Genomic DNA, 13,669 nt, shown 5'->3' with positions numbered 1-13,669 from the left:
GTGAAAGGGAGAGGAGAGGAGAGGAGAGGAGAGGAGAGGAGAGGAGAGGAGAGGAGAGGAGAGGAGAGGAGAGGAGAGGAGAGGAGAGGAGAGGAGAGGAGAGGAGAGGAGAGGAGAGGAGAGGAGAGGAGAGGAGAGGAGAGGAGAGGAGAGGAGAGGAGAGGAGAGGAGAGGAGAGGAGAGGAGAGGAGAGGAGAGGAGAGGAGAGGAGAGGAGAGGAGAGGAGAGGAGAGGAGAGGAGAGGAGAGGAGAGGAGAGGAGAGGAGAGGAGAGGAGAGGAGAGGAGAGGAGAGGAGAGGAGAGGAGAGGAGAGGAGAGACTTAATGTAAGACGAAAACATGATCAATAAAAAAATCTATTTATTTGAATACTTCTTTATTCTGTTGCTTTTGTTGAAATTTTCAGTGCAATCCTGATGGAAGCAGATTGAAGGTTGTATAGGAACTTCTCAATGTAGAGAGATTTGTATTTACCTGCAGGTGAAGGCAGCAGCCAAACAAACACCAAAGGATCTGAAACTTTAAAGCCAAGTTCATAGACACGAAAAATCTTTCACACATCCCAAAGAAAATTAAAGATCAATCTTGAGCGATAGATCCTTTCTGTCTGCAACCATGGTCTTGACTAGGTGGCTGTACAAGGAATGTCTTTCCTTACCAATCTGAAAATAATTTAGATATTTTGAGTTTTCAGTACATCTTTATTTTAACTTCAGATATACCAGCTGTGACCTGATACTTCTTTTGACAAGTAACTTAATAATACACCAAAGAACAAAGATTTAATGAATATATGGGGTGAGAGTAAAAAGTGGGTGAACATCACTCTCTGTCCAACAACATTTTAGATACTCTTTGGTGCTTTCAACAGGTATCAGCAGCTTAGGTGAGTATCCAATCTGCCCACTCTCTCTAATATTAAGCAGATTGCAGCTTTAATTTTAGGAAGAAATGAAACGATTGATAGCTGTTATTTCAACAATGATGGCACCCTTAAAACTAGTAGGACAAGCACGTGAAGCACATGGAAACGCAGTTCGTTTCCCCAGCAAGCATCCCCCACTCCAGCATCCTGAGTTTGAGGTCCTCCATCAGAGCTCCGGGATGGCTCTGTGGGAAACGCTCCCAAAAACCCCGTCCCCGCTCCCCGAGGGGGGCTGACATTTCCAGTGACCTTTTCTATCCGCGACAGCGGGCAGCGGCCTCGGGCTGAGCATCCCCCGTCTGCTCCGAGGGAGCGGGGTAAGAGCCAGGCGGGAGGAGGACAGGGAGCCTCCTGCTCTCTCCAGCCCCGCTCCTGCCGAGACCCATCCAAGGCCGGAAAATCCCGGCTGGTTTCCCAAATATCCGCCCCAGGGACCGCCTGCGCTCCGGTTCTCCCGGTCAGCATCCCTTAATGAACTCCCACATCTCTGACAATCCTGCCGAGATTTTAAAGAGAGGCTTCTCCTTCCCGAGGGTATTTTTCAATACACTACTTAACGCCAATCAAGGGCTTTAAAAATATATTCGCACCTCTACTGTGTTTGGAAATTCCATCTAGATAAAAAAATCTCCAATGACTGAGATTCTAGGACCCGGGATAGCTGACAGATGCTGATGCAAAGGTGTATAAATATGTTGCTTAGAGTATTTTTGCTTTAAGGTTCTGAGGAGAGGAGAATATGTCCTATCCTGAGGCCAGAACCCCCGTGTCCATGCAGGCCGCCGAGATACTACAAATGTCATATTTTTGATAAATATTTTTTCACGTACAATTTTATTTCTTGTTCTCCAGTGGGTTTGTCTCTGCAGGGTTAACTCATCACGCTACCTGTACGAAGGGTGAAAGCTGTCACTTAAATAAAAGTAATTGTAATTGCCGGCTATTAATGTCACAAGTCGTGTTTCTATTATATGCGAGGAGGGAGGGGGAAAGAAGAAAATGGGAGGAGAGGGCCGCAACGAAGAGAGCACGGCCAAGTGCACCCCCAGGCTCGCCCGCAGCTCTGGTAAGACGCGGGGGCTGAGGCAGGAGCTTGGGCACCGCAGGAATTTCGGCTTTTCCGGACACTGCAGCGCGTCCCACGGGGATGGGGTCGCTCCTGGGGCCGCTGCCATCGCTGTGGGTCCCGCTCCGGAGGTAAAGCCCGGCCCGGCCCGGTCCGGTGGTAGAGCTCTTATGGAGCGGCGTGGAAACGGTGCCAGCCGTGGATAAAATTCCCCGAGAGGTGGGAAAGGGATGGAGAGGCCCCCTTGAAGCTGATCTCTCTCGGCCCTGATGGCACAAAGCAAGGAGCCCCAAGAACCTTTCCCAAACAGGGACAATCCAGTCACACCGGACCGTGCCACTTCCCAAAAGCAGAACCCATTCTTCCCAGCTGGAGAGGGTGCAAAACTACTGGGGCTGGGCTGGTTTTCCGCCTTGCGTGACCCTTCAAATGGTTAACACAAGGTTCCTGGGTCCATTTCGGTGTCGCTTTTCTTTCCCTTCCTCTCCCCTCCCAGCAGTGCTGCCAGCATCGCCCCATCCGGGCCGGTTCCTGGGGAACAAAGGCTGGGGACCTGGGGGACAGCCCCTCGCCCCTGCGAGCCGCACTTAATGAGGATTCATTTCTTTAGCCTACAGTCCTGGCTTTCATTACGGAGCCCGTCTCGCTCTGCTCATGGTCATTAGGCTGCAGCCCAGTAACTCCCTCGCCAGATCATGCGCATGATTTTAAAAAATAAAAAAAAAAATTAAAAAGGACCCTTTCAATAATATTAGTAATCATCTCCATCACCACCATCATCATCTGGCCGTTCTAAATTAGCTACCCATTAAGGCAGGTTTTCTATCCTTCCACGTTTCTCCCGGCAGAGGTTTTTTCTCCATCAGCCCCGTCCCGGGACGCTGCCGGGGGCTCGGCGGGGTGCGCCGGGGGGCGGCGGGGCAGCTCCTGCCCGCGGGGCCGCGCCCGGAGCCGCCGAGGTCGCCGCCCTCTCACCCGCTCGCTGGGGAAGCCCGATGCTCATACCGAGGAGGTCTGGAGGCTTTTAAAAATCCTGCCCCGAAAGGTTATTTGGGATCTTTCGTTGACTTGGTCAAAATATTGTTTTTTCCTAAGGGAGAGGACAGTGGTGGGATAGAAGGCTGGAAGAGGACTCTCGGCAATATTTATAGATTATATTCTCCTCTTTAATTTTTTCTCCCCGCCTTGGTTTTCTTTTTTTTTTTTTTTTCCCTAAGCAGATCGGCAAATCAAACCTGGATGAAGGTGAAGCAGAAAAGTCACTCCTTTTATTTTTTTTAAGTTTCTCTGGAGTGTCTCTGAACTCGTGAGTTTTGTGTGTGCTTTTATGTCTCCCCAGCTCTGTCGGGTTTTATGAAAATGAGCAGTATTGAAAGCTTTTCCATCCCGCTAGCTGTGAGCCTCACATAAATGATGTAAATGGCTCGAAGGGTTTTTTTCAAGTGAACTGTGTAGATCTGTGAAAATAATATCAGGGTTTTCCGTCAGAATGAGCTTAGCACTGTACTGAGGCGTACCATAATCTGACCCGACACCTCCGACCATCTGCGCTATCTATCTGCCTTCTGATTTACCAAATCTTCACAAGCAAAAGACAAATTGTACTTGATACTAAAGAAAAGACGGCGAGCCTCAGTCCAGCTCCATTTCTACAGAGAAATGATTGGAGAAAATGTAAATCTGTTTAATTTCGGTCTACAGGCAACTAGCAAGGCAGCTTTCTTAAAGAAGAGAAGAAAGGAAGACAAAAACAATAGGAAAAAAAAAATAATTAGGGGGGAAGGAAGAGACAATAACAAATATCAAATTAAGAAGGAATTTTTTTTGACAAGCATTCTAGAAAAAAATACATTGCAAAGAGCAGAGGGGAGAACATATTGAGTTTAATTCAAAATATATGCTGCCTGTCCGAGCATAGTCCCTAATTCCCGGGAAGAAATTACCACTGAGCAGCTATTTGTAGAATAAAGAGTGGCTTCTTTATCATCCGCCTGTTCTCTACGGAAAATAAATCATATCCTCGCACCTCAGAAAGATATTTCATCCCACCCCGAGATGTCTGGAATTGGCCCCGCTGCTCCAAAGGGGCGGCCGGGGCTCACCTCGCACCCAGGTCGATCTCTCGGGCCACCGAGGGGGGAAAAAAACCCACGGGGAATGATTACTACAAGGTGATCAATATTTCAAAAGATTCCCGAAATCTGCTTTAAGTCGTTTTCCTGACCTACAAATGACTTCTCACTCCTCGCGACTATTCTCGGCTTCTATTCAGGACCATTCAGCCGAAAACAATAAGGGTTTAAATGTTAAAAAAAAAAAAAAAATTAAAAATAGCGCTTTTTGTTGGACGCTGGGCTCTTTGCAGATAATTCCTTGTCTTAACCGACATAGGAAGTCACCTACAGGGAGAAAGGGGAGAGTTTTTCCCTAAATCTCGGCTGTTCCTGAGGTCCTCCCGCTGCCTCCATTGTCAGTGACACCCCCAGCATCACTGTCACTGTTACTCAGCCAATTTTTTTATCTGATTTCTCAGCTCTGCCTTATCCCCCTCTCCGCCCGCGGGTGCGCGGAGCTCTGTGCGAGCACCACCGGGCCGGCCCCCGCAGCTTTACCGCGGAGGATGCGGGGCTCCCGGCCGTCCTATCGCTGGGACCACTCCCTCCAACCTGCTGCCAGCACCCTGAAACGGGAGCCCCCTTCCTCCCCCCAGCCTGCTTTCCCCAGGGCGGCTCTGCCCTGCCCGGGTCGGCGGGGCAGGGCGGCGGGGTCGCGGTCCCCGGGGAGCGGCCGCGGCGCCGCGGGGAGCGGGGCGGGGAGCGGGGCGGTGCGGGGCCTTCCGCCGTGATTGGCAGCGGCTGACAGTGAGTGGCAGCCCCGCCATGGAAACCCGGGAGCCAATCTGCCGAGCCCGCAGCAAATCAGCCGCTCCCGCAGCAGCGCGGCGGCGGCGGGGAGCTGCGCTCGTGCCTTTTCTCGTTTCCTTTTTTTCTTCTTCTTTTTTCCTCTTCTTTTTTTTTTTTTTTCCTTCCCTCCCTCCCCCCCAGCCCGCCCTCCCTCCCCGCTCCATCCTCCTCCGCCTCGCCCTTGCCCACCGCCCCCAGTCGCCGGAGCTGCCGAGCGGTCCCCATCGCCTCTCCGCCCTCCGCCGTCCCTCCCGCGGCAGCTCCGCCGGCAGCGGCGGAGGCAGCAGCGGAACGAGGGGCGGCCCGGGGCCGCTGCCCCTTCCCCGCCGCGGGGCTGTGCGCGGCGGCGGGCATCGCCGGGGGTGCGCGGAGCGCGGAGCGGAGCCCGGCGCCGCCTCCATGTTCCAGCTGCCCATCCTCAATTTCAGCCCGCAGCAGGTGGCCGGGGTATGCGAGACCCTGGAGGAGAGCGGGGACATCGAGCGCCTGGGGCGCTTCCTCTGGTCCCTGCCCGTGGCCCCCGCGGCCTGCGAGGCGCTCAACAAGAACGAGTCGGTGCTGAGAGCCCGGGCCATCGTGGCCTTCCACACGGGGAACTACCGGGAGCTCTACCACATCCTAGAGAACCACAAGTTCACCAAGGAGTCCCACGCCAAACTGCAAGCCCTCTGGCTGGAAGCGCACTACCAGGAGGCGGAGAAGCTGCGGGGCCGACCCCTGGGGCCGGTGGACAAGTACCGGGTGAGGAAGAAGTTCCCGCTGCCGCGCACCATCTGGGACGGCGAGCAGAAGACACATTGCTTCAAGGAGCGGACGAGGCATTTGCTGCGGGAGTGGTACCTGCAGGACCCTTACCCCAACCCCAGCAAAAAGCGAGAACTGGCTCAGGCCACGGGACTTACCCCCACGCAAGTGGGCAACTGGTTCAAAAACCGCAGGCAAAGGGACAGGGCAGCAGCCGCTAAGAACAGGTAAGTGCTGCCCGTCCCGGCCGGACACAGGTTCCCCCTTAGCGAGGCTTCGTCCCCGCCCGCCGGGGCCGGAGGCTGCGGGGAGGCGGTGCGAGACTGGCGGCAGAGGATGGGAGAAACCATCCCGGGAGATTTCTCCCCGGGAAATGCAGCCAGATAAAGCAGGAGCAGCGGGAAAACACTAAGGCTTTTTAATTACTTCGATTTAATAGGGGAGGATCCCCGCCCTGGGCTCCCTCTTGGCTGCCCTGGGGGGAAGCGGGACAGGGGGAGCAGGACAATGTCTGCCTGGAGCCACTGGCTGGAGCTGGCGGCAGAAGGGCAATGTTCAGGGGCTGAGCGGAGACAAACCCCCTTGAAAGTTTTGCCCGGACATATAAATACTGGTTTGAAATATGTCCATCCTGAGAAGAGCCAGCCATGCCCTCTGTGGGCTCTGCCACAGTCGCCGTGCCCTGCTCCTCTGCCAGAGCCATATGGGAGCATTCCTTGGGATCATGTTCTTGTTTCTATTATATATATATAAATATATAATAGAAATACAACGTGAATATATGTGTGTGTATATATATATAATTTTTAAAAATATATGTTCTGGAACAAAATCACGGCTCTAAATGAGCAGTGTTATCCCAACACTAGTGACACAAGCAGATGCCCTGGCTGGCAGGGAAGGGAGCAGAGTTCCCCCTTTATCTCCTCCCCAGGATCCCGGGATGGGGAAAACTCCCCTTGTCACCCCTCAGCCGGGCTGTCTCATGTCAGAGACGTGGGTACTGTCACCCGGAGCCCTTTTTTATCGGCTAAAGGAGTAAGTAAGGCCTACTGGACGGGAAACACCGCCCGGGAGCTGCTGCAGGGCATTACTGCCCCTGAGATGAGGCCCGGTTTGGGGGCAGGCTGAGGAGGAGTGGGACAACTTTCCCCTGGGTGTGCCAGCCGAAGAGCACGGCTGACCTTGGGGTGGGCTCCCGGTTTCTCAGACAGAGCTGAGGAACCGGGTGCCCACCCAGCTTCTCCTCTCTGGTATCGCTGGTGTGAGTGGTGAGAGCCGGAGGTCGGGGGCAGGTCGGGGGAGCCCCTGGGGGGACACCGGGGCTGCCGGCGGGTGCGGAGGGCTGGCGGTGATGCTGTGTGTGCCGGTTCCTTGCAGGCTACAGCAGCAGGTCCTAACGCAGGGCTCGGTGCGCTCGCTGCAAGCGGAGGAGGAGAGCGGCGGGGAGGCAGTGGGGGCCGCCTCCAGCCCCGCAGCCAGCCTCTCCAGCAAAGCGGCCACCTCCGCCATCTCCATCACATCCAGCGACAGTGAATGTGACATCTGACACCACCGCCACGGCAAAGCGGGGCGAGCGGCAGGCCCGGCTCACCGGTGCCTCCGACACGGCCGGAGCAGCGGGGCTGGCGCTGCCCGAACGCGGGGTACGGGGCGCTCCCCGCCCGCCCGCGCCTCCCTCCCAGCCCCGCAGCAGACTGCATTCAAAAACGTCGTTGAAATCGTTGTCGCCTTTATTTCGAAGGATTTGCGGAATTGATGCCTAAAAAGAAATCATTAAAGAAAGCCCAGAAAAAGTAAAAAGAGAGAGAAAAAAATCATCAAGAAACCGAATGCCAAGTTGCAAAATGTCTGAGCCCCTGCCCTTATCCCGCGGGGTTGTTTCATGTTGAAAAGACGCTGTTCTTTTGGTTGGATTTTGCTTTACTTTAAAGGGGTTTTATATATATATATATATAATGTTTATTTACTTATTTAAGGGATTGCTATGGTAGATTTTTTTCTATTATTATTATTAATTATTATTATTTTTGGCTTGTTCTCTATGTGCACAGGTGACTTGTAGAGCATGTGCAGGACGAAACTGTATGAAGCAGCCTAAAACTATAATAAAATATTTGGTGAACGACCCTCGCATCTGCTTTGAAATGACGGTGTCGGTTTCGAGCCCGCCAGTTTACGCAGAGCAGATCTCCGAGGCCACGGGTATTTCAGCCGCAGCTCGGCAGGAACCGAAGGAGCCGGTCCCCGGGACCGGGGGTGATGCCTTTGCCAGGCAGGGAGCTGGGAGGAGCCGGGATGAGGCCAGAGGAGCAGGAACGGGGCTGGCTGGGGATGGGAAGGAGGTGGCATCGCCTCAGCTTCTTCTCTCCCAAGGGCTGAAGCTCTGGAGATTATCGGAGGCGAATTTTCTGAGAGGAACGAGGGGAAGAGAAAGAAAAAAAAAATTATTGAGAGCAATGGTTGGGGCACAGTGTCGCCGAGGAAACTAAGCTTCCTCCCTCACCTGGCAAAGGCGAGGAGAAGATGGGGAATTAACTGTTCTCCATGCCAGTGAAAGGCCATAACGGGGGCTAAATTACCCCAAATCACGACCTTTGCGATGTGCCTGCGGCTGTCCCCACCATCCGCCTCCCTCGCTTTGTTTTGCGGTGGTTTTGCTGGAGGAGACCAAACACCAGGTCCAAGGAGCGCGCTAAGCTTTTTTTCCCCAGCAGAAGGATTTTATATTATACAATTTGACATTGATCTTTAAATCGCCTGAGCTGTGCTTTTTTTGTCTTCTCGGTCTCATCGCGTTTACTCCCCTGTCCTCAGAGAGATGCCTCCCCGGTAAGCTGATTGCTCGGCTCGTTTTATTTAGCAGCCGAAGCCTGGCACTGGGGGAAGCCGGGCAGAGCTGGCAGCGGGAGATGCCCCGGCTCCCGCTCGGCTCCGGCTGCCTGCAAGGAGCAGGGGCATTTCGGCTCCGTGATAGTTTAATTCAGTCATGCTACCTTTTATCGGGAGGTATATTCCCGTCTAGGCAGTGACTTTTGCCCCTCTGTCTAAGTTTGAATTTAAAACCTGGATTCAAGGCGTTTTCTCCCCCATGCCTAAATCTGCGTTCCGTCCCCAAATGCATGTGCCTGGTTTTCCCTGCAGACTGTTCCAGGGATGGGGCGGGTAACAGGATTTTTTAAACTGTTTTTTCTTGTCAGTTTACAGGCAGCTCTTTCCATGGAGGAGTGTAACAGGCAAATAATCTACATTTTAGGAGTGTGGAAGGGTTGGATCGCAGGGCGGGAAGCAGGGGCAGAGTAGAGGTCTCCACCTGCCTTTGGGGTACCCACCTACGGGAGGGTCCGGAGAGCATTTTGCACCCCAAACCCTGAGGTTTGTTGCCTGCTGAACCCCACCGGATTTAAGCCGCGCAAGAAGAGCCCGGCTGTGCTGTTTAAGCATCAAAGAGGTTGGGGTTTCACCTTGGGTTTGGGGTTCGCTGATGGGCAGCGCTTCCCACCCACGAGGTTGTTTTGGGAGCAAAAGCGGTGTTCACCCTCAAAACGGAATCTGCTGAAATACATCGTGTTCTGTATTTATTTATTTTCTTTCCCAGGAAATCGGCGAATTAGATTCAATTTCTCTAGCGGCTTCCGCGGGCAGAGTAGCAGCGCTTATTGTGGGGAATTAAAGATATAAAGAGAGCAGAAAGCACATGCGCTCAGCGTCTGGTAACGCGGGATTTCTTTCCAACGAAAAAACACCTGGAATTTGTTCAATAGGCAGCGGGGATGATATTGTCTCTTCCGACAGAGGGTTTGAGTGCCGTGAAGGATGCAGGATCTCCCGAGTGGGCAGTGGAGGGACCCTCCCGCGGGTGCTGGCGACAAGAAAACAAATCACCCCCTTCGGAAAGAGTGGCCGGGGCCGGGAAAGGAGCTCGGAGCTCCCGCGGGAAGAGCAGCCCCGCTGCCCGGCCTTGCTTGTTGTGGGAGAACGGGAGAAGCGAGCGTCTCCCAGCTCCGCTCCTTCCCCGCCGCAGCTCTGCGGGGCCGGGGCCGTGCGGCTGCGGCCGCGCCTTCAGTGCGACCAAATAAAAAATCTCCGTTTCCCCACCCCATACCCCTGTTTGTTGTTGTTTTCTTTTTTTTTTTTTTTTTCCAGCTGCCCTTTCCCTTCCCCTACTGAAAGTAAATGTCTTTCCCTCATGTTTTTCAGAATTTTTCTCCCCTAAATATCAGCCCAAGCCGTTGCCCTCCCGAGCCTCTGGTGGTTTTAAAAATAATAATAATTATAAACGGGTAAGAGTGAAGGAGCTTGTATTTACATTAAACAAAGCGCTCCGAAAAGGGTCACTAAAAAGTCTGCCTTGACCCCTCTCTCTCCCGTTTAACAAAGAAGGAAAATATTGTATCAAAAGTGAAGTGAATGGGGAAGGCGGAAAAGAGAAACAGCTTTTCCTCTCTTCAGCTGGGAAGGGGGGAGAAATGTTTGAATGTTTCCGTTTCTTTTGAGAAGCGGGGCAGCCCCGGGCAGGGCTGAATGGGAAAGTCTTGTAAGCGGGCTGGGAGGCTGTCAAACTGCTCAGAGGTAATCACTGCTAATGAAGGGGTCTCCAGCCCTCCCTGGGACAAAGGATGCTTACGAGTGCTAGCCGGGACTGAATACCTAATAAGTTTGCAAGGGGGGAAAATGAGTGAGCTGTCTGTAAATTGATTTTGTAAGAGGAAAAAAAGAAGAAAAAAAAAAAAAAGAAAAAAAGAAAAAGCAAAAGGCTTGCAGGTTGGGGAGAGAGCCTGGCTCTGGTGCAGCTGGGGGATAGAAGGCCCACTTATCCAGGGAGTATTGTCCCAGTCCCACACTGCAGAGGAGGACTGCTTGCAGGGGAAACTGAGGTGGAGGGAGGGCTGGGGGATGCAAGAGCCTTGGAAGAGCCACACCAGCTCCTCCAGGCCGGGGGTACTGCCCCAGCAGCTGCCTGGCCCATGCGGGTGCTCCCTGCACGCCCATCCTCACACCCAAATCTGCACAAGCCTTGCAGGGTGTTCATCCCATTCCCACCCCACAGCCCCATCCCACAAAAGGGACTGTTCCCTATTTGTTCTGCCACTGCCTTTTGCCCCTTGTCTAACCAAGGGGTTTTCTTTGCAGAACACAAAAAGGGGGTGTCTGGAAACCTACTGAATATCACACCACCAGCAGCACTTCTCTTGTCTGGGAGAGCTCCTGTACAAAGGGTCAGCTCTGGCTTGCTGGCCAGGAGCTGGGAGATGTAGGAGGGAGCTGGGTTCAGGGGGAAACACCCCTGTGTGACAAGAAGAACGTGTGTGTGTGTGTGTGTGTGCCACAGCTGTGGGAGACAGGAGAGTGAGCCGCATTTTGGACGTTTCCCGCATCCAATTAAGGGCTTGGGAGGATCAGACTCTCGCAGATCCAGTTACCCCTGGCCACTGCGGGGTAATACCGTGAGAGAGAGCGTAATACCCCCCGGCCGTGTCTGCCCCACCTCCCAGCAGTGCCAGCACCGGCTCTTCCATATCTCTGATATTTCTTTCCTCTCCAGAAGATCCAGGTGTGTTTGCTGGAGTGGAGATGGAAGCGTCAGAAGCCAAAGGAAAAGGCACCGTGGGGTGCAGGAGCTGCCAAACTTTGACCTGTCCTTTCCCTTGTCCCTTTCCCAAGGCTGCCCTCCAGCCCCAGCACCCCAAAGGAGCCTGAACCCTGGGCTGACCTTGGTGTGCCCCCACGAGGGGGTCCAGAGGGTAAGACCGAGCTGAGGATCCAGGGAAGAAACATTTCATCTTAGATCCTCCGAGGCTTACAGCACTTTGCACTCTATCAGCATTTATCTTTGGCACCAGGGTGACAGAAAAAGCCCGTGGATGTAGATTCCCTTCTGTCAGGACTGGCTGCAACACCCCCAGCCAAAGGCCAGGAAAAGGCTCCCCTTCCTTCATCACTAGCTGCATCCAATCTAAACTCCCCCAAATTGCAGAAATTCTCCAGAAAGCTAATTTTAACCCCACTGCCTTCTGAACTGCAACATAGACCTCTCTGGCACACACTTTCCCCTGCAAGAAATAGTTTGGAAGGAAATTTCTAGCTTCAAACCATATAGAAGCAAAGTGGGTTCACATATTTATCATCTCTGCCTCTTCCCAGAGGTAGCAGAGAGGCACTTCTGTTCCATAATCCTCCACACTTTGTTAATTTTCTCCTTACACTTAGCAGAGCTGGTGCCATTTCATCCCACTGGAGTCAGCCCACAGCATCAGCCACTGTTTCCACTATTTCTGTCCCAGAAATCCTAAAAGTTGTGTCAGTCACATACTGATCTCCCTGCAGAGGCTCTTCTCTTACTGTATGGAGTTAAACCCAGGTTTTTTTTATCTTGGGATTGTCTGACAATGCTGAGCTAAACCCACTTCTGTGGATGACCCTCACACCCAGCATGGGCAGGATGGGATCCTCACCCTCCCCACTTACTGCTGAGGGAAAAGCATCTCCTTTCCAGCAGTGCCCAAGGAGGTGCTTGGGGCTTGGGACCTCCAGGACTTCCTCCCCACCGGGCAGCCAAATAAATGGTGCCAGACAGGACTTGCAGCTCGCTATCCCCAAAATCTGGATTTGCAGCTCATTTTCAGGCAATCAGGACAGTCTTATGAGGAGGGTGTCCATATGGAGACCAGATTTATGGGGTGGTCTCTTTTTTCCTTATCACACCTCCATCCAGCACCCACTCCTGACTGGAAAACACCTGGCAGGGGTTTATCTCTTTATTGTCACAGTACAGACTTGTCACAGAGCAGGAAGGCACTCTGCCATGTCTGTGCTAGTAAATGACTCATCCTGATGCTGCTGCCTGCTGTTGGGGTGATTTTCAGCCCCCTCACCCTCCCAAAAAAGTGACTGTGTCCATGGGAAAGACTCTGCATGCCATGTTGGCCGTTGAGCTCTTCCCTAGGGATCGTGCGAGACAGCTCTGCCTGGTCTGAGGCAAACCCGAGCCAGGGACTCTTCTAACGTTTTAATAGGATAAGTGATGAACCTCAGTGCCCTCATATGCTTTAATGTACAGATACAGCCAGACTAAATCACTTGAGACATCCCAAACAGCCTAAAGGATTTAGACACATCTCTTTATTTCCATTTAAAGCTGTTCCTCTTGATACCTCTTTTTTTTTTCTCCTTTTTTTTTTTTTAGCAGCAAAGGTGCGAGAAGAGAGGTTATAATAATCTGGAGATAGGAGCAGAATGAAAGCATTTATTTGTCCTGATCACCCACATCTTATTTGCACAGGTCTCGGAAGTTCAACCCCTTTGAAAACTCCACAAAAGCTGGATAAAGGTTTCAGAGTGGAGCCTCTAAGAGACAAACAGCCACTGCTGAGATCTGCATGCACACACACAGGTATTGATCAGCAGAACAAGCTTCTCAGCCTTTATTCAATAACTCCATAGTAACCTCAATGGCACACTATTTGGGGCTTCTCTAGGACAAGCAGAAAGTTTTAACCCAGCACTACCTTCTCTTCTTCAAGATCTGCTGATTTCAATGAGAGCTCTACAGCAGGAGAGCAGGACTCAGGTTTTTTTCATCTTTTTTAAAATCTTTTTTCCAGACCAGCCTTTTGCTGGTCTGAATCTTCTTTCAATGCCATTAGAGGCTCCATTCAGGACAAAGCCATCCCTTTGCTCCCAATGTCACTGACTGAAGTGCATGTGCTTCTTCAGAAGCAATCCTTGAAATGCTTTCATAACACGTGGTTGTAATACCAAGGTAACTGAGGATGGAATAAGAGCTCTTCTTCAGAACTCTGTATGGGAGGGTAATTCCCCATTAAGTGTACAGTGAAGCTGCCACACACAGGGGCACACAGCTCCAGTGTCTTTCAGGCACCTCAAAGAAACACAAGAACACACAGCCATTCCTCAGGGAGCAAATCACTGTGTCTGCAGGTTGGAAAAAAAGCCTCCTCATAAATGTCTATCAGGACATTTATACTAGAAACTGCTCTTCAGGCCAGATAATTTCTTAAGTCAATTTGAA

The 13,669-nt window shown here is 52.3% G+C and overlaps 1 protein-coding gene across 1 annotated transcript; it reads left to right on the top strand.

Moving 5' to 3' along the window:
• Positions 1-5,190: 5,190 nt before the first annotated feature.
• On the top strand, positions 5,191-10,392 carry SIX6 (SIX homeobox 6). The gene is made up of 2 exons (XM_021554488.3): positions 5,191-5,864; positions 7,018-10,392. The coding sequence occupies exons 1-2, from the start codon at positions 5,293-5,295 to the stop codon at positions 7,184-7,186; spliced, it is 741 nt and encodes a 246-aa protein (XP_021410163.1). The 5' UTR covers positions 5,191-5,292; the 3' UTR covers positions 7,187-10,392.
• The last annotated feature ends 3,277 nt before the right edge of the window (positions 10,393-13,669 follow it).

This window comes from Lonchura striata, chromosome 5, assembly GCF_050655825.1.
Source record: "Lonchura striata isolate lonStrDom1 chromosome 5, ASM5065582v1, whole genome shotgun sequence".
Classification (NCBI taxonomy): Eukaryota; Metazoa; Chordata; class Aves; order Passeriformes; family Estrildidae; genus Lonchura; species Lonchura striata.
Note: the sequence above shows the minus strand (reverse complement) of the source record. Positions and strands in the feature narration are given on the sequence as shown.